Below are 21,627 nucleotides of genomic sequence, written 5' to 3'. Positions count from 1 at the left end.
TTGGCGAAATATGTATTCTGTTCCAAACTAGGCTGGATTCATTCTGTTCTAGCCTATTTTCAATTGGTAGTTTATCTTTTTATTATTAAGTTGTTATTATTATTATTATTATTATCAAGGCCCCTCTCCACATTCGGATAAGCCTCATGCATGAAGGAACTGGCAGAGGAACCCAGGGGTGAGGGACCCGGGGCTGAGATATCCAAGGCTGCTCAGATAGGGACTGGGCCTCTTCCACCCAGATTCCCCATTTTCCAGTAGCTAGGCAGTCACACCTAGAAACTGCCCCGGGCACCATGTAATTCCATCCATGGTCAACATCCAAAGACTATAAAATTAAACTCCCTGAAGCATGAACATGGAATCTGATAGCCTAGTTCTCCCTCTTGGAGAACCTGGCAAGCTACTGAGAGTTTACTGTCTGCACAGGGGGAGAGTCTGGCAAGTTCCCCGTGGCATATTCATATGCCAAATACAGTAACAATGATGGGTCTTATTCCCCTGAATCTGAAGAGCCTCTAATGTAGCACTGTTGGGAAGGACAAGTAAAGAGAGGCTGCTAAAATCTCAGGGCTAGGATGAATGGAGACATTACTGGGCCCACTCAAGCAAATCGATGACCAACGGGATGACAGTGATACAGAGACAGTGATGATATTTTAAGGTAGCTCTTATAAGGTGCAATCTGTGTTCATTTTTCTGACTCTTGGGGGCCCTAAACAACAGGCACTGAATAACTCAATAAACACATCTAAGACAATTGCTGACTGACTTAATCTTTGTCTTCTGTGCAAATATTTGGTATTTCTGGATGATAATTTAGTGATTCCCCAGAGAGACACAGTGAGAGGAACAGTAATTCTCTTGTGAGATGACATTAGTGAGTATATTACACAAAGCTTCACTGAACTTTCAACCATGTTTCACCTGTGTCTTCTGACATGAAAAGCCAAAACCAGACAGTAAAGAGGGAAGGAAGCCAAAATATTAGCCTTATTTCAGAGACAGTCCCCACCTTGCTTGTGAACCGACAGGTATGTCAGTAAAACTTTATTGTTAAAAGAGCAGTTAATTGTTAATTGAGGGAAATTTGATAAGAGTAAGGATAAAGAACACATACAACAATTTTAAGTATGTATAATGACACACACCTAGATTAAAACATTTTAACAGAAAATGACAAAGAACCAAAGAATTTATATTGTCATCCATATCACTGTCACTGTATCACTGATATCCCGTTGCTCATTGATTTGCTTGAGCGGGCACCTGTAATGTCTCCATTGTGAGACTTGTTACTGTTTTTGGCATATCGAATACTTCATAGGTAGCTTGCTAGGCTCTGCCATGCGAGCAGAATACTCTCAGTAGCTTGCTGGGTTCTCCAAGAGGGATGGAGGAATAGAACACGGGTCGGCTGTGTGCAAGGCAAACGCCCTACCTGCTGTGCTATTGCTACAGTCCCGTCACCCATATATTTAAATGTAAAGATTTATATATAATGATTAATATAAAAAACAGCTAATGTAAGTGACATCAAATAATGCAAAGACCTATAAAATATTGCCTATAATGGAGGATTTGTGATCTCACATTAATTGATTAGAATTTTCTCTGGACACAGATTTGCTATATGAAGTTAAAAATATAGATTGATAAAAGGAATATGGATGTTATTAGAGCAAAAAGCATTTTTCTTAGCATTTTTTATAGCTCATAATAATAAATATCATTGCAGAGTATAAGTTGCAAAGGAGACTTTTAATCTTATTTTTGCTTTTATTTAATAATGTAACACTGAATTTATAACAAAAAGTTTCTGATTTGCATCATTAAAAATCAATATGTTTTCAATATTAAGTTCACCACAGAAAGTCCAATTTCTGTTACTGTTAAAGACTGTTTTATAACATCATGTATGTTTCAGGTTTGTATCACAAACTATTACCATGTGCATCCCTTTGTCCTGATTTTTGCCCCACTCCCTCCTGGCCCACCACCTTCTCCCTATATCTTGTAACCCTTAACTGATCTTTATTTTTTGCCTTTTATTTCACATCCAGTGGTGCTCAGTGGCTACTTCCCAGAGTGTGTGGGGAAACCAGGTAGTGTTAGGAATTGGAAAAGGGTCTCCTGCAGGCAAAGTATGCACTTGGGTACCCCTGGATCTCTTTGCAAGCCCTCAGTAATTAATCTTATAGAACAGTTTACCATTATTTTATTTAGTTCAAGTTTATTTTTTCTATATACCACATAAAAGTGAAATAGTTATGTCTGTCCTTTTAACTGTCTTACCGTAATATCTTTAAGATCCATTTATTTTGTTGTAAATAGCAGTATTTCATCTTTTGTTACAACACAACAGTATCCTATTATATATGTATCCTATTATATATACACATTACATACTATACATAGTATGTACATATACACATATAGTATACATAATGTATATGTAATGGTATATGTAGCACTGTAGCACTGTCGTAGCACTGTCGTCCCGTTCATTGATTTGCTCGAACGGGCACCAGTAACATCTCCATTGTAAGACTTGTTACTGTTTTTGCCATATCCAATATGCCACTGGTAGCTTGCCAGACTCTGCTGTGTGGGCGGGATACTCTCGGTAGTTTGCAGGGGTCTCCGAGAGGAATGGAGGAATTGAACCCGGGTTGGCCACGTGCAACACGATCACCCTAGCCACTGTGCTAATTGGAGTATATATTATAAACTGGAATATTTTACATATATATATATACCAAGTCACCACCCACTCATCAGTTGATAGGCACTGAGATCGTTTCAGTTCTTAGTTATTGTAGAACTAACTGCAAAAAATATGGGAGTGTATATATTTCAATGGGTGTTTTGTATTTTTCAGGTGAATACCAAGAAGTGAGATAACTAGATTGTATAAAATTTTTATTTTTGATTTTCAGTTCTAGCTTTCCATTAGTGGCAGCACCAACTTACATTCTCAGAAACAGTGTAGAGAATTACCTCCATCTAAATGTCTTCTCTGGAAAAGTGTCCATTAAGATCTAGTCCTCATCGGTATATACAATGGCCAGGGGGATTGCCCCATAGCTGTAAGCCTGCTTCATGAGCAGAGGGGAGAAGGCAGATGGAATAGAGAAGGGATCACTAAGAAAATGATGGCTGAAGGAACCAGTTGGGATGGGAGATGCACGCTGAAAGTAGATAATGGACCAAACATGATGACCTCTCAGTGTCTGTGCTGCAAGCTATAATGCCCAAAAGTAGAGAGAGAGTATAGGGAATTTTGTCTACCTTAGAAGCAGGGGGAGGGTGGGAAAGGGGGGGTATACCTGGGATATTGGTGGTGGGGAATGTGCACTGGTAGAGGGATGGGTGTTTGATGATTGTGAGATTGTAACCCAAACATAAAAGCTTGTAACTGTCTCACGGTGATTCAATAAAATTTAAAAAAAAGATATTGTCCTCATTCATAAATGTGTGCATGTATATATATATACATACATACATACATATATATATATATAATTGTGTCTTTTACTTCTCCCCAAGGAGGTGACATGTGCTACTTGGTTCCAGCAGTACTACTTGACGGCCACCAAGTATATTCCTGGTTATGTGATTATGTGATTCTGGGAATTAAACTCTTGCCATGTCAAGCATGTAACACAGTTCTTCAAGTTATAGTCGCAGCTCACAAATTTTGATTTAATTTTTAATAATTTATTTAAATATTATGGCTTACAAAGTTGGTCATAATGCAGTTATTAAGGGGCTTCAATATTCTAACACCAATCATTCTACCTGAGAGACCTCCCCTCTACCATTGTTTCCAGTTTTCCAACCACCCCAAGCTTGACCCTTAGCAGGCACAGAATAATTTGTTTTATACTGCTTGTAACAACTAAATGGTTAAAGGAATTATCAAAAAATACTTCAGCAAAAGAAAGTTTGTGAAAAGTGTTATTTCTCAACATGAGGTTGTTAAGTCTTTGAGGCTTTACTAAGCTGTTGCTAGTTCAGCCTTCTGTGTTATATTGAGTCACCCATTTTGGACACAACCACTTTCAACATCTATTGTGTGTGAACATTTTCTCCAATGCTGACCAAATCATCTTGTTGTTTCATTTGCTGGGCAGTTTTTTTTTTCAGTTTGATATAGTCCCGCTTATTTATTTTTGCTTAATTGCTGTGCAAATGGTGGCACTACAAAATAATTCGTCAATGCCAAGTAACTTTTTTTCTTACTTTCTTCTATGGACTTCTATGGTTTCAGATCTTTACTCATGAGTTTATATTTTTTGTTGTGAGATGTGTAAAATAGGAGAGCACTTCATTCTTTTTGTGTGATTATCCAATTTTCCCAAAGCCATTTATTTGAGACAATTTTCTTCATTAAGTGTTCTTGGCTCTCCTGTCCAATATTAGTTGATGAAATACACATGAGTTTATACTGGAATCCTGATTTTATTCTATTTGTCTTTGTGTCTATTTTTATAATAGTTCATAATTTTTTTACTGTTGCCTTTGAAGCACGATGCTTCCAGCTTTGTATTTTCTGATTGCTTTGGGTCTTTAGGATCATTTTGAAGTTCCATGTTAATTTTAGTTTTTTATTTAAAAATTTATTTCTATAAAAAATGCCATAGGAAATTTTAGGGATTGCACTGACTATGTGAATTGTTTGATACAGTATGAACATTTTAAATTGTACTGGTTTTATATATTTAATTATATTGATGTTTTACTTTCTTGGTAAACAAGAGAAATAAGTCTCACATATCAATAATAACCCTAGATGTGAATGTCTGTACCAGTGAATTATGAGATGCATTAAAGAGGAATAGTATCTTAATCATTGGAGTCCTGAAGAACAGGAAGGCAAATATAATGAAGAAAATACTGCTAAATCATCAATAAGAACTTGCCAGTGTTGAGGATTACAGCCAAGGAGAGCCAAGAAGATTGAAGGTCCCAGTGGAAATAGACCCAGTTAGGAAAACTCCAAAACAAAATGACAAAATTCAAAGACGGAGACAGAATACTGAAAACAACAAGAACACTGAAAGCAAGAACAACAAACAACAAAAAACACATACAAAGCCCATAATATGTAAATCAAATATATTAAATGAGACTTTTTGAGCTGGAAGTACTTAATGGAATGAATACTTCACCAACAGTACTTACTCTTAACCATCTAGACTATCATTCAGATTTGAAGGAACTATACAGTGTTTCACAGACAGGTAACAGTTTAGGTAATACATAGTCTTGATACCAGTTTTTCAAGAAGTGTTAAAAGAGTTCCTTTATGGCACTCATTAATGGTGCCTATGGTTGTCCTCTACTCCCTGATACCTCCTGTCTACATCATCTTACTTCTCTTCTTGGGTTTCTTTTCTTCCCTGTCATTTGTTTTCTTTGTTAATGAGTTAATAGCACTGAAGACTCCTCTGATGTCAATACAGTGCAGAGTCCTGTCTGTTTTTCTATCATGTAGTTTATTGACAGAGCTTTGATATCCAGGTCTTTAAACTGCTTTGAATTAACCATTCAAAGTAGCATGAAACCAGTGTGGAATTTTATCTTTTCATACATGGTAATCCAGGTTTCTTAGCACCATTTCCTGACAAGCCTCTTCTTTCTCTGTACTTTATGTACCTAAAATTTTTGTCATAAATTAATCATACATCTGAGTATTTACTTCTTGGCTCTCAATTATTCCACTCAAATGGCAATCTTTTTTTTTAATTCAACATCCAAGTTTTTTTTTATTCCAGTAGCTTTGTAATATAGTTTAATAACTAGGAATTCAATACTTTCCTTCTTTATTTTTTTTCTCAGATTCATCTGACTATCTTAGGGATTTCATGGTTCAACACAAATCTTAGAGGTATTTATTCTATGATCGTAAAGAATGTCATAGGAATTTTGATGAGCATTGTGTGACATCTATAAATGAGCATCTTTGGGTAAGATGCTCATTTAACAATGCTGATATTTCGAATCAATGAACAAGAATACGTTTCCATTTCCTTGTGTCTTCTTTCAATTATTTCAGAAGTGATTTATAGTTTTCACTAAATAGATCTTTTTGCTACTTTGTTAAATTGATGCTTAGATCATGTTGAGGTTTTTCAACATGAGCATAAATGGGACACTTTGCTTTCTATGTCATTTAACAGTCGCACCTGACCGTTCTCAGGGCTTCCTTCTGGCTATGTGCTCAGGAATCATTTCTTGTGGGGCTTGGGTGCCTCTGGGGTGTGGAGGACAGAACCCAATTTATTCATGTACAAGGTAACTGTCCTACCTGCTTTAGTATTCCTCCCTTTATAACACTTTTATAATATACTTTCTATATGTGCAAAAATCTGTTGTTGAGGTTTCTATCCACTAATATGTGGATTAGAATAATCTTGGAAAGCTCTATAATACAGGAAGTAACTAGAAAGATTTATAAGTTTACTAATGTCATATAAATTTATATTTGAGTTTTCTAAGGTAAATTGATAACATAAATGTCTTTAAATAAACATAATCTTTATTTAAACATAATCTTTACATAAAGATTAAAAGACAAAGTGACTCTTGTAACTCTGAAATTTTTCCAGACCAGACTTTCCTTCTTCACCCCATTTGTCCCTCTCTTCCTTCCTTTTGGCCTTTCCCCTGAACTCCTTTTTAGCTTTATGCCACCCTGAAGAAATTTCATGGGACTTTGCTTCTACTTATCTGAGAACATGAATCTATAGGAAGATTCAGATGCTATCAAAAGAATTCAATGTGGAAATTCCAAGTTACTTCTTTAAATAATAAATGAATTTAGTGCACACTGTGTTTGCGAACAGCAGCATCTTCTCTGTTAGTTTCATTCTATCTCAAACTAAGAATCTTCTGCACCTCAAAAAAGACAGTGACCAAAATACAAAGACAATCTACAGAATGGGAAAGGATATTTACGCAGTACCCATCAGATAAAGGGTTGATATCAAGGACATACAATGCACTGGTTGAACTCCACAAGAAGAAAACTGCCAACCTGATCAAAAAATGGGGTGATGAAATGAACAGAAACTTTCCCAAAGAAGAAATCCGAATGGCTGAGAGGCAAATGAGAAAATGTTCAACATCACTAATCATCAGCGAGATGCAGATCAAAACAACAATAAGATACCATCTCACACCACATAGACTGGCCCACATCCCAAAAAACAAAAGCAACTGGTGTTGGTGTGGATGTGGGGAGAAAGGGACTCTCCTTCACTGCTGGTGGGAATGCCGACTGGTTCAGCACTTTTGGAAAACAATATGGATGATTCTCAAAAAATTAGAAATTAAGATTCCATTTGACCCAGCAATACCACTCCTGGGAATATATCCCGGAGAAGCAAAAAGGTATAGTAGAAATGACATCTTCATTTGTATGTTCATTGCAGCACTATTTATAATAGCCACAATCTGGAAAAAACCAGAGTGCCCCAAAACAAATGACTGGTTAAAGAAACTCTGGTACATCTACATACATCTACACAATGGAATACTATGTAGTTGTAAGAAAACATGAAGTCATGAAATTTGCATATAAGTTGATCAACATGGAAAGTATGATGTTAAGTGAAATGAGTCAGAAAGAAAGAGACAGACATAGAAAGATTGCACTCATATGTGGAATATAATGTAGATGAGAGGTACAAGCTTGCAATGATGCAATTTCTGGCAGATATTTCTCTGGACTTAGTTACTAAAATACTAAAATACAGAAATCCAAAACCATGCGGCTGCTAGTGCGGCCACTTGATCTCATATCTCTTCATTCTCAGCAATGGAAAACAAATTATCAAATGCTTCCTTTTCAGCAGGTCCGACTTTAGGGAGGAGAAACTCCAAACAATAATAGTGAGTTTTTTGTTGAAATATTGAATGTAATCAAACTAAAGTGAAAGTAAAGTGAAATTTATCAGTTACACAGGTGGGGTGGGGGGCTGGGGAGGTGGGGGTGGGAGGGAGGTATATTGTGATTCTTGGTGGTGGAATATGTGCACTGGTGAAGGGATGAGTGTTCGAGCATTGTGTAACTGAGACTTAAACCTGAAAGCTTTGTAAATTTCCACATGGTGATTCAATAAAAGAATAAATTATTAAAAAAGAGCTTTTCTCTATAATAGATAGTCAGAAATGGTTGGTTACTCACCATAAAGATATTCCTAGGTGTTGGGTTAGGAAAGGTGGAATTGAGAGACTGCACTAATGTGGCTGATTTAATTAACAAAACACATTCTCAGACACTGGTGTGGTTTTCTACCATTTCCTCAAGTTTAACTGTTCCCACACCAATACTTATATTTCACTGAGACACAATTATATATAACCAGCTAAAAAAGTATAAATATGAAAGAAAAGTAGCATTTAGTAATAAAAATAGAGTTTTATGTACCGAATTTCTTTTATGAAATGGTTCTTTGTGGTTTTAAAAGTGGTTTTAATAAACAAAGTGTGGTAATTAATTGGGAAATGAAAAAAGGCAGCAATCAATAAACACAGCTCTCCACAAAAACGTTCTGCATAAAAAGATTGGCCCTGCATCAGTAAGTTCAATGTTTCAGTATGCTAGATTACTACTTTTTTCAACTTATTTTTTAAGCAAAGTACAAAAAAATGAAATAAACACAATAAGATTTAAAGGGGAACATGTTCAATTTTTCTTTTCCGATTTAAGCATGAAGTTCAGCTTAAAGAGGAATTTTATGTACTCTAGTTGCCCTTGCTTGAAGTTCTGCTAAGTAAAAAACATTCATGAACTTGCTAGGGGGTTGCGAATATGAAGATGGAAGCTCATTCTCTATAAAAGAATAATTAGTAATCAAAACACAGGTATTCATGGAGACTGACTATTCCTGGAAACTCCCTAATGTAATTAGGTTAGACATTTTTATATAAACAGTGATGTAATAAGTAATTCTAAAATATTTGCTCAGTTGTGAAAGAGGAACCTGTGGAGCAAACATTCAACATGTTTTACAGAGCATTTGTCTTGAACTTGACTGCTTATTGGAATTGCTTGGAAAAGGTTTATATGAGGCCTCCTGTATCCTATTTCAGAGATTCTGAATTTATTTGCATTAAGTTCAGTCTGGGAATTCGAGTTTTTAATACCTTTCAATGTGTGTTCTAGGTGAGATCCCCACCAGTAGAATTAGACAACAATTGACAGTGATCCTGAGGACTGAGTCTTAAACTTTTGTGATTCTAAATGTGGTTAGAAGAATATTTATGTCTGCATTCTTTAGTTATAAATGTAAAGTATTGTTGAAAACTACTTTGAGGTTCTAATCTTGCAGTGTTCTGGTGATATTTTTCTCAATATATTTTACACTTTCTGGTCTGATCTCAAGGTCTTTGATCCACTTTGACACTTTCAATGGACTTTTGTGTAAGATACAAGATAGGATCCAGTTTCATTTTTTTTTTTTTTTTATTAATAGTTTATTTTTAATTAGTGAGTCAACGTGAGGGTACAGTTACAGATTTATACATTTTTGTGCTCATGTTTCTCCCTTACAAAGTTTGATAACCCATCCCTTCACCAGTGCCCATTCTCCACCACCAGTAAACCCAACATCCCACCCCCCCTTCCCAGTCCCGTCTCCCCCCACCCCACCCTGCCACTATGGCAGGGAATTCCCTTTTGTTCTCTCTCTCTGGTTAGGTGTTGTGGTTTGCAATAAAGGTGTTGAGTGGCCATTGCGTTCAGTCTCTAGTCTATATTTGGCCCGCATCATCTTTCCCCCACATGACCAACAACCACATTTTACTTGCTGTTCCCTTCTCTGAGTTGCCCAGAATGAGAGAACAGCCTCCAAGCCATGGTGACAACCTCCTGGTACTTATTTCTACTATTCTTGGGTGTTCGTCTTATAGTCTATTATTCTATATTCCACAGATGAGTGCAATCTTTCTATGTCTGTCTCTCTCTTTCTGACTCATTTCACTTAGCATGATACTTTCCATGTAGATCCACTTATATGCAAACGTCATGACCTCATTTTTTCTGACAGCTGCATAGTATTCCATTGTATATATGTACCAGAGTTTCTTCAACCAGTCATCTGTTCTAGGGCACTCGGGTTTTTTCCAGATTCTGCCTATTGTAAACAGTGCTGCGGTGAACATATAAGTGCATATGTCACTTCGACTATACTTTTTGGCTTTTCTGGGATATATTCCCAGCAGTGGTATTGCTGGGTCAAATGGGAGCTCAACCTCAAGTTTTTTGAGAGTCGTCCATACTGTTTTCCAAAAGGGCTGAACTAGCCGGCATTCCCACCAGCAGTGTAGAAGGGTCCCTTTCTCCCCACATCCTCTCCAACAGCGGTTGCTTTTGTTCTTTTGGATGTGTGCTAGCCTCTGTGGTGTGAGGTGGTATCTCATGGTTGTTTTGATCTGCATCTCTCTGACGATTAGTGATGTAGAGCACTTTTTCATGTGTCTTTTGGCCATTCGTATCTCTTCCTTGGTAAAGTTTCTGTTCATTTCTTCGCCCCATTTTTTGATGGGGTTGGATGTTTTCTTCTTGTAGAGTTCAACCAGTGCTTTATATACCCTTGATATCAACCCCTTATCTGATGGGTATTGTGTAAATATCCTTTCCCATTCTGTGGATAGTCTTTGTATTCTGGTCACTGTATCTCTTGCGGTGCAGAAGCTTTTTAGTTTAATGTAGTCCCATTTGTTGATCTCTGTTTTTACTAGATTGCTTAGTTCCGTGTCATCTTTGAAGATACCTTTATCTTCAATATCGTGGAGGGTTTCGCCGACCTTGTCTTCAATGTACCTTATGTCATTGCGTTTTTCATGTATACATCTTTGCAACATCACATCTATCCCTTCATCAGTGTCCAAAGGGTCCGTCCTAGCCAAGCCATCCCAGGTCTCTTGTAAGTTCAGTTCTATAAATGAAGACTTTGGGCCATTCATTGTCCCTTTAATATATTTATTTATACTTTACATATGAAAGAAACTTCTTCAAATTTGTTTTACAGGTGGTAACACTGACACACATAACTAAGCCAAACTGAAATCCGACAGAATTGTAAATCAATGATAAGCTGACTTTTTTCCAAAACTATATAAAACTTTTTTACAGGTATGTAAATCTAAAAAGATCAATAGCATGAATAATTTTATGCTGATAGATGTTATTTTTAAATGAGATATTTATTCTACAAATAATTTAATAAGAGTGAGAAGAATTAATAAAATATGAAGGTGGAGCCAGAGCAATAGAACAGAGGGTAGGGTGCTTGCCTTGCATGTGGCCAACCAGGGTTCATTAGGGAGTTTCCAGGAATAGTTTCATTTTTTACATGTGGCTATTCAATTTTCCTAAAGCCACTTGTTGAAGAGACTATCTTTACTCCACTTCATGTGGAGTTGGCCATGTGAGTTGGCCATAGATCTGGAAGTTGTCTTTGGGTATTCAGTTCTAACCCACTGATCAGAGAGTCTATCTTTATTTCAGTACCATGCTGTTTTGACCACTAATGAGAGATACAAGCTGGCAATGATCCAATTTCTGGAAGAAATTTCCTTGTACTTAGTTGCTAAAATACAGAAATCCAAAACTTCATATCTCTCCACAGCAGGTCTGTCTCTAGTGGGCAACTCCTAATAATAATAGTGAGTTTTTTGTTGAAAGATTGAATGTAACCAAAGTAAAGAGAAAGTAAAGTGAAATTTATCAGTTACACAGGTGGGTGGGGGGAGGGATCGGAGGTATACTGGGGTTTTTTTTGGTGGTGGAATATGTGTTTCAGCATTGTATAACTGAGACTTAAGTCTGAAAGCATTGTAATTTTCCACGTGGTGATTTAATAATAAAATTTTTTTAAATGGTCAAATAATTTTTAAAATAACCCCTAAAGCATAAGAATGCATAATATGTAGTTGTAAATCTTTTCTCAAGTAAATGGTTTCTATTTCCATTAAAAAAATAAAGCTAAAGCATAAAGTTTCATTGTTAAGTTGAATAGGTTAATCTTAAGTAAGTTAACTTTTGTTTCCTTAGATTATTTCATCTATGAAGAAATGTTTCTCCTTTAGACAAACCCTCAAATCAATGGTATGAGAGACAGATGCTCAAGTGTATATTCAAATTAATCTTTGATAAAGAAATAAAACGTATGAAATGAAGCAATGAAATACTCTTTAAGTGGCACTGAGAAAATGAGTTGGCCACATGAAAAAAATAAATAAGCTCAGATTTCTTTCTAATGCCATGCACAAAAGTCAAATCAAAATGAACAAAAGACCTTGATATCAGATCTGAATCTAAAAGGCACATGAGGAAAATATAGGCCGGCCGACATCCCTATGATGTTGAAGTTAGAGGCATCTTTAAGGATGAAACACCACTGGACAAACAAATACAAGCAAAGATAAACAAATGGGACTACTTTAAATTAAGAAGTTACTGCACCTCAAAGGAAATAATGACCAGAATACAAATACAGTTCACATATTGGAAGAAATTAATGGCTAGTCATCATATAGTGTGAATAATAAACATGACAATTTTTAATTTTAAATTTTAATTTCAAGAATACTTACAGTTAGGGCTGGTGGTCCAGGAGGTCCCATATCTCCCTAAAATATGTATTTAGAAAATTATAATTACCAACAGTCTTTTATTGCACATTATTCATACATTTTTGAATGCATAGGAGCAATATCTACACAAGTCTTAAAGGAAAGAAAAATAGAACTTCATGAAAGGCTGTACAAGTGAAAATACATGGTGTGCTTTTAGCTTATGATATAAATATCACCTTATGTACCCCTTGTGTTCTGTGCAACCACAGAACTTGTTTTGAAAGACTAAAATAATCTAATTTTCTATTCTTTTGTCTACTAAGCCCAAATTAGAAAGAATATCTCTTCAAATACAGTTAGTTGCCAATGGAGCAGCTGGGGAGTGTCACAACGACAGATAAATTTTCTGACAAAGTTAGCATGAGGATCAGCAGAAATAATAAGTGGATCTCCCCACTCCATGCTCCCAGCTGCAAGATGCAGTCCCACTGCATCTTCTAAAGCTCTGCTGAATTGGCATAGCACTTGCCATCAATTCTGAGAGATCTGCCTATATTTATGTAGTTTTTAAGATACTAAAATTCCTTTGCTGACCTAGGTAACTACAAATCACCAGGCAGATATGTTGAGAAACTATTAAAATATTTTAAGAGGGTTCATCTTAAAAGTTTACTATTTTCAACTTACATGTAATTAGTATTTTATATTGACTGAGCTCTGCCCTATTTATTTTATAAGGGCTCTTAGCCATTAAGTCCAGGGTATCACTGCTTTGAGTGGACATTAAGATGGACATTATGGATAAAATACATTGTGTGGCATGGGACATAGGGATATTGTATTCTGGAATTGAAACTAACATTCTGTTTTCTAATCTATTTATCTGAAAAAGTTATGACAGGATTATTTAATGATTATCTTTTGTAACAACTGAATAAAATGTATCAATAACTGTTAAAGAACATTGATGTAGCCTGAATCGGTCACTTGAGGACTTATTTACAAGATAAACTTTACCATAGAGGAGATCAACTACGATTGTTGAATGATTAAAGAATGTAGAATTTAATGCCATGTAAAATACCCACATATACAATGATCATCAAATTGGGATCATCCAATTGACACTTGAATTTACTATTTCTATTCAAGACACTGTCAACGTTTGATTATAAAATGTCATATGAGAGAAATCACAGGAAATGAAGTATCTAGACTAAGACTGAGATCTAATGCTTGCTTCCTTCCCCAGGAGCCACCTGCTTCCCCATGGAGGTAGCAGCTCAGTACCATTGGCACAGTTCCCTGATGTGGTGATGGAATACCTAATACTGTTTAACAAGGGAAAGAATTGGGAAATCTTATAAATACAAATTAATGTCAACTAGTAATTGTGCACTTAGTCTCTTGAAATGAATTTAATGAAGCAAAAGACTTTTTCTATTCAAATTCTTTTGAACATAATAGCCCTTGGTTAATTTTAACAAAATTAACCTTTGTCAGTTAAACAGCCAACAGTAAAAAGTCACCGCATAGATTTTCAAGGTTTTCTTAGAAAACAGTTGGCACTTTTGGGGTGAAATACAATACCTTTTCTCCTTTAGGACCAGGTAGGCCTTGAGGACCCAAATCGCCTTTCAGACCCTGTGCAAAGAATACAACCAATGTGATTTCTATACATAGCTCAAAAAAAGCTTCAAATTTTAACAAGTATTAGTCAGGAACTAAATCATAATTTACTGAACTCCCAAATCTCATTCTGCAGTGTGTAGTATAGAGAGAAACAGAGACAACTGGCACTAAAATGATAAGCAACATCTGTGCTGTGGTGGGTGCAGATACATTAAATCAGTGCGAGTCCTCAATACTGCATATTTGTGCAACTTTGCTTCCTGCTAAAATGACATTAATTCACCATCTGGGAGAACATCATTTAGTCTATATGAGCTTTTAAGTATCCACTTTGGATTAAATTTGTGGATGTTGTAAATACCTCTGATTTAGCATTGATTTGGCCTTTATAAAGCTTGCCAAAAATTTCAAGAGTTAAGTCAAAAACATTTTATGTCTCTATCAAGAAATGTGGTTGTGGTGGGTGGGGGTGGAGGGAATGTAGGATGGATTCTTTCCTGATCACTCACAGAAAATGGATTTAAAATGTAATCTCTGTCTTATTTTAACGTATATTTTAGTTCTCTAATTCCTTTTTTAAACCAAGTTTTATAAAGCTATCAGGTAAAACACATAAGACAGAGACGGCATATCTGACAAATATATTCATGAATCTTCCGGACTCATGGGTATTTTAATGGGTATTTAGTTGATCTGACTCAGAAATGACAGCTTTCAGATATACTTGAATAGATTTCAGGGTAGGAGATCAGTTCCACAACTGAAAATGTTCAGTTTAAATAGAAGGTTAGATAGACACATCCCGACTGTGTGGCAAATAGGAAAAATATCCTTCAGCCTTAATATAATACACTGGATGAGAGGAGAACAATAATGGAAAAAAAAGAAGTATTCTGAAGCCAAACAATGCAGAGTAAACCAAGGTGACTTTCTGTTTTAATCTGAGGTATCTGGGTCCAAATATTATTGCCCTGACATTTTGTAGTGAATAAACAATGTGAAAACAATGCCTTTAACCACTCACTACAGAACCCAAAGATGAATTTAAAGGAATAAAAGAAAACTGAACTTTTAATAGTCTTTTTGCCAAAATTATGTGAAAACTGTAGTCTTATGCTTTAAGAATAAAAAACAATAGGTAAAGAAAACATCTAACTGTAAATAAATATTATTGCAAAAAATGATGTGATGGCTACTATGCAAAGAAATATTTCTTTAATTGCTACTATGGAGTACTTGTAAGTAAAGGGTATATAAAAACTCAAATAATAGAATATTATTTTAAATATTTAAATATTCATTTATTTCCAAATCCTATTTATATATGCCCATACAAATAGGCAGCACATTCACTATTTATATATGCCCCTGGAGTACAAGTTGGCACCAATTTATTTTGAGGACACAGGAGAAAAATGTCATTTTTGTCGATAATTTTGTCGATTATTTCAATCTTTTAATAATTCAATATCATTATATACCTTGCATGCAGTTACTCTTTTAGACTTTATATTCAATATAGTTAACCATTACTGACATAGCTTTTGTCTTTGAAATGACAGTAGTTTGAATTGAAATGTGTTTCAAACAAAAATACATTTTTGGCTATTTAACACAAAAATAATGTAAGACAGCACTTCAGTAATTTAATCAAATGATTGTTTATAGAAGTGATAAATTTTATAATTTTTGGGGATAATATACTCTCAATATTAATTTCAGTTATTTATTTTCTCTTTTCTTAATGTGGCTACTATCAGAAAACACAGCATTTGTCTTAAAGTTGTTATATTTCATCATCATCATTACCATCATCATCATTGAATTTCTGAGTGGTCTCAGTAATGTCTCCATTCGTCCTAGCCCTGAGATTTTAGAAGCCTCTCTCTCCTTGTCCTTCCCAATGATGCCTCATTGGAGGGTTTTTCAGGGTCAGGGGAATGAGACGCAGCTTGTTACTGGTTTTGGCATATGAATACACCATGGAGAGTTTGTGAGGCTCTCCCATGTGGGCAGAAAACTCTCGGTAGTTTGCTAGGTTCTCCCAGAGGGAGAAGTAGGCTATAGGCCGTGTGCTTCTGGGAGCTTGCTTTTAAGTCTCTGGATGCTGGCCATTGATGGGATTACATGGCGCTGGGGGCAATCCCTGGGTGTGACTGTCTAGATAATGGGAAATGGGAAATTTGGGCGCAGGAGGCCCAGTCCTGATCTGAGCAGGCTTGGAAGTCTCAGCCCCGAGTCCCACACACCTGGGTTCCTCTGCCTTCTTCATGCGTGAGGCTCATCTGAACGTGTGGAGAGGGGCCTTGAGCATGGTTGTGGCTAGGCTCTGGAGGTCTTTGGCGGCCGGGAGTTCTGCCTGGGGCGGGGAGGGAAACTGGAGCCCACCCCATCCGAGGGGCCCGGGGGGAAAACAGCCAGACACTGGGCAAGATTTTATAGGACAGTATCAATAAACAAGTAAACACATGCAATGTGATAAGAGTAAAGAGGAGGAAGAGTGTAACCATTTCAGTTGGGGTGGTCAAAAACAGTTTGTGTTGGGTGATGTTTGTTGCTTTAAAGGATTAGCCTGGGCTGGAGTGATAGAACAGCAGTTAGAGTGCTTGTCTTGCATACAGCCAATACAGTTCAATTCCTGGCACCTTATATGTTCTCCTGGTCCACCAGGAGTGATCTCTGAGCACTGAGCACTGCTGGATGTGGCCCCAAAGCAAAAGCAAACAAATAAACAAGAATAAGTTAGCTATGATGTAACAATCCTGTGGGATGTGCTGGGGCAGGAGGAAGAGCAAGCAGAAAACCACCCATGAAAGAATGTCATGAGTAAAGGGAAAGCGATTAAGCAAGGTTAGGCAGGGACATTTGCACATAAAAAAAAAAATCAGGTTATATGGGAAGGAGAATGGGTTTTGTTCTGTTAATGGAAAACCACCTAAGTGTTTTAGTCAGAGAAATAACATTATGGGACTAACATTATGAGGCTGTTTACAGAGTCATTCTGACTACAATATGCAAATAGATAGCCAGCAAGGCTTGAATCAGGGAAGAAGTCATCACTATTTCCCAAGGAAGAGAACAAAAAGGGTTGAGCAGGGTATTGACAGTGAAAATGAAAGAAGCAGTCAGAACTGGCATATACTGAGAAACAGGACTTGGAGATGTGCCAGAAGAGGGTCAGGGAAAAAGACATACCAAGACAGAGTTATACTTGGTGTAATTAACGGTCTAGGTGGTCTGGGTATTTCATGAGCTGAGATACATTTATTAAAGTGATTTTATTTCTTTTTATTCTGATACTATCCAGATAAAAGATAACTACCAAATAACTGAGGACACACCAAGTATTCAATTATTTTAAAATGTTATTGAACATCTACAAACATGCATATAAGCTTTATATTTCTAAGACCACACAAGTATAAAAATATTACTTAAAAATTAACCAAACTTATAGCATTTTACTTATGACAATCATTAGCTCTGGTGTGGGTCTGGGATTACATTGAGTTCAGGGTACAATGCTATTTTAATTATTAAAAAGTAAGATGCATAATCATATCTTACATATTATTAAATGTCATTATGCACAAATAAAACAATAAGAAGTTAATAACTTCTTATTAACTCAGATTACAACCTCTATTGGAAAGTTTCTATCAATTGAATCAACTAAATATTCTTTATTCAGTCACTGATGGTCAGGAAGTGGTGGAGGAATTATAAACTCAATCAAATTTAATGTGAATATTCAGAATTATTAAAGGGATAGAATTTCTGTTTCCTAAGGTCCAGTTGCAAAGCATCCCATACATGGAATCCCTCCCTGACCAGATGATTCCCCAGCTGTTGTGGTCAGGAATTTCTACTCCCACATGTGAAGAAGCAAGCCACCCCTGACTTCATCTCTCCCTGACCAGGTGACCCCCAGAGACTGGCCATTGAGTCAAGAATTTCTGCTTCCTAAGGTCCAATTGCAAAGTACTCCACACATGTAATCCCTCCCTGACCAGATGACCCCCAGTTGTTGTGAGAAGAACTGGACATGGCGCCAGGCTGTTTTCACTTGGGAACACCCCAGAGTGGGGTGGGTGAGAACCCTCCCCGGCCCCAAGGGACTTAGCCCCTGCAGCCAACCTTCACTACCCAACTGCTGCCACACTCCAGGCCACTTTCCGGACTTGCACATTATAAGACATTTCCTACCAATTTTCCACAATTACCATACCATATTTGATGGAGTTTAGATAGTAGGCAACAAATCGTAGAGAGTAATATATATATGTATATATACATATATTTGTATATATGTATATATGTGTGTGTATATACACACACACACATCTCTCAGAGAGCTCGGCAAGCTCCCGCCCACACGGGCAGAGCCTGGCAAGCTACCCGTTTACCTGTAGTGTATTCGATACACCAAAAACAGTCATGATAGGTTTCATTCCTCTGACCCTGAAAGAGCCTCCAATCTTTGGGAAAGACGAGTAAGGAGAGGCTGCTAAAATCTCAGGGCTGGGAGGAATAGAGACGTTACTGGTGCCTGCTCTAGTAAATTGACAAACAACAGGATGACAGTGATACAGTGATACAGTGATAGTAATGTGAATGTAATAGTTCCCAGAGATGCCTAATTTTTCCCGAAGTCCTCACATCTTCAGAGATGTAGAGGTGAGGAAAGTCAGAAAAGAAAGGTTACTTTATGCATAACCTTGGGTAGATTATTTCAGCTTCCCCATAAAATAGGCATAAAAGTTATCTTAAACACTGTTCTGAGAAGATAGGTTGTAAACATACTTAGCATGTGACAGGTACTTAATACATGTTGCTTTTACTTTCCAACTTTAATGGATAATTAATAGCTTGCTCAGTTTTGTGCTCAGTTTGATGGATATGTAACAACTGTGCTTTAACTCACATACGATAAAGTGCAACCGAGCAGTATTTCATTTGTCAAGCTCCCACTTTTATGGCCACTGAAGTGGGCCCATGTAACTCTTGTCTTCTTGTGACAAGTACAATGTTGTTAAGGCCATGGCATCATGATCGGTTCTGCAAAACAGATCAGTAATGCTTTTCTCAAGAGCAATTTTTCTCCTTATGTCACACTAGTGCTATCAATATTATTGAATACTGTGGAGAAAAAGACAGCACTCACCATAAAGCATAAAGAACCAAATGGGACAGACTTTGAATTCAATACTGAATAAGATGAACATCTATTATCAAAGTTCTCAATAAAATTCAGGAGGACAAAGATTCTCAAAAGCACAGTAATTGACTTTGCATGCTATGTAAAGACAGGAATTCATCTAAAGGCAATGTGAAGGTTGAAGAGCACTATTACAGCCAGTACTGTAAAAGCATGTCGATGAGAAAATTAATTTTGATTGGGAAATAAATATATTGAAAAAACTCATACTATGTAGCATCTTTAAAAACCAGATGATACAGAATGTTCTTAGAATTTTTAACATATCAATAATTCTTTGCCCTCTGTCATACTGACTGCATCTTACTCCTAGCAATGCACCAGCTGCTGCCAGCTGATATCTCAGCTCTGTGATTTCAATATTTTTGTATTCAGTCGTACAGCTTGCATTGCTTTAAGAAGATTAACATGATTATTTTAGAAACATCAGATGCTATAATTCTGGTAAGGGATATTTGAAAGACAATAATAAAGATGCAGAGAAAGAGACTAAATTCAATGATTTAAATCTACTTTTGTAAGCATACACAAAACAAATAAGTGAAGATTTATTTCCATTAATGATAAATGTGTTTTCTTTAACTGAGTTTCTAGTAATTATAAACATCTTTATACACCTCTTACAGTATATACACCTCTTTATAAGTGTATACACCTCTTACAGTGACACACTGTTCTAAATGTTTCATGTGTAATTCTATAGCAACCCCAAAACCCTAAGGTAAATACTATTAAGAACCTAATATGCAAATGAAAGCACAGAGGCACAAAGGGAAAAGATAGTGTTCCAAATAGCATGCCAGAAGGCAGTGGCAGAACTGGGAGTCAAGTCATATTAGTCTGGCTTCTAAAATCACAGTAGCAAATTGTAAGACTCCCTTTCAAGTCCATTTTATGATCATTTTTCAATAAGTTTTATAGTATATTATAATCAAAACTGTTTAACAATAAAATATTCATAGACCTAAGGCTTTGCATTTACTGTTAAATTTCAGAAATGATTTTTTGGAAATTTCAATAAATGTTTGGTAAGCATTGCCTAAATATAAGGTGATATGGCCATGCTTTTAGTTCAAAACTTTTAGTCTACCTCTCCAATATTTTGTGGAACAATTCAAAATTTACACATACACACTTACAAGAATACTTTTTAAAAAGATATCAGAGAAATTTTGGGGGGTCTTAATCACTAAGAAATATTTCTAGCACTTAACTGATTAGTGTCAGATGTGTTACACATTCTGCCCTTGCAAGAGTCTTTCACATGCTGTTTGGTCTTTCCCCAAATGCCATTAGTGGAACATTGAGAAACACTGAACTTTCAATAAGGTTTGCATTATCTGAACTAAGTTTACCTAATTTGAGGGAAATCTGGTACAGAAGAAACTATTGAAAGATACAATTACATCAAGATATCTGTAATCTGCATGAATGAAGACTGCAAAGAGAGGTTTTTGAATTCATTCAGTAATATAAAATTCTTCTTCCAATTTTCTCAGAAACTATATGGAGTGAGTTGGTTCACTGAGTACACTCACTATGTATTCTAATAAGATAGCTTTGAAATTATAATCCTCATCAGGTTTTACTTTAATTTAAATTGGAAAAGCTATTACAACATCCATTAATCCCTAGAATGTGTACCTGTGCTTACTGAAAGTCAGAATGAACTGCCATAATGCTGAATGATTGCAGTTTTCAGTCATTTTATTTTAACATGGAAAAATACATAATGCCATATATGGCATGATTTTGTGGAAAAATAAGAGATTTTCTTTTCAAACATGGAGGATGAAAGTCTGGTTTACTGCTCTTTAAAAGAAAGTTACTTAATTTCCCAAGCATCTATTTCTCACCTCTGAAAATAGGAATGCTCTAGCACCCCTCCTGAAAGTAGTCCACATAGCAGGAGTCAGGAGAAAATTTCAACTTTCTCCTGAAAACAGTTTATGCACTACAGCATATTTTCAAATTTGCCCTCAACAGTGATGCAATGATGGAACATTTGATTCCTTAATCCTGGTAATACTGGAGGTGAAAAGGACAGACATTTCCTTACTTTTTCTTATTACTTCTTAGCTGTAACTCCTGAACATCTTTTGCAAAATGAAGGAAAAGAAAACATCTACACATGCCCTCGGCCCAGATAAGATCCAGAGCTGCTGCTCGAGAAACAGACCTTCTGC

The 21,627-nt window shown here is 36.2% G+C and overlaps 1 protein-coding gene across 1 annotated transcript in view; it reads right to left on the bottom strand.

Moving 5' to 3' along the window:
- The window catches only part of COL19A1 (collagen type XIX alpha 1 chain), a 383,293-nt gene that overhangs the window by 194,807 nt on the left and 166,859 nt on the right, over positions 1-21,627 (bottom strand). The window contains exons 13-14 of the mRNA XM_004605970.2: positions 14,182-14,235; positions 12,610-12,645 (exon numbers count right to left, since the gene is read on the bottom strand). Of these exons, the coding sequence (XP_004606027.2) occupies positions 12,610-12,645; positions 14,182-14,235 (90 nt within the window). The remainder of the gene's footprint in view (positions 1-12,609; positions 12,646-14,181; positions 14,236-21,627) is intronic.

The sequence above is a fragment of the Sorex araneus genome, chromosome 4 (assembly GCF_027595985.1).
Source record: "Sorex araneus isolate mSorAra2 chromosome 4, mSorAra2.pri, whole genome shotgun sequence".
Classification (NCBI taxonomy): Eukaryota; Metazoa; Chordata; class Mammalia; order Eulipotyphla; family Soricidae; genus Sorex; species Sorex araneus.
Note: the sequence above shows the minus strand (reverse complement) of the source record. Positions and strands in the feature narration are given on the sequence as shown.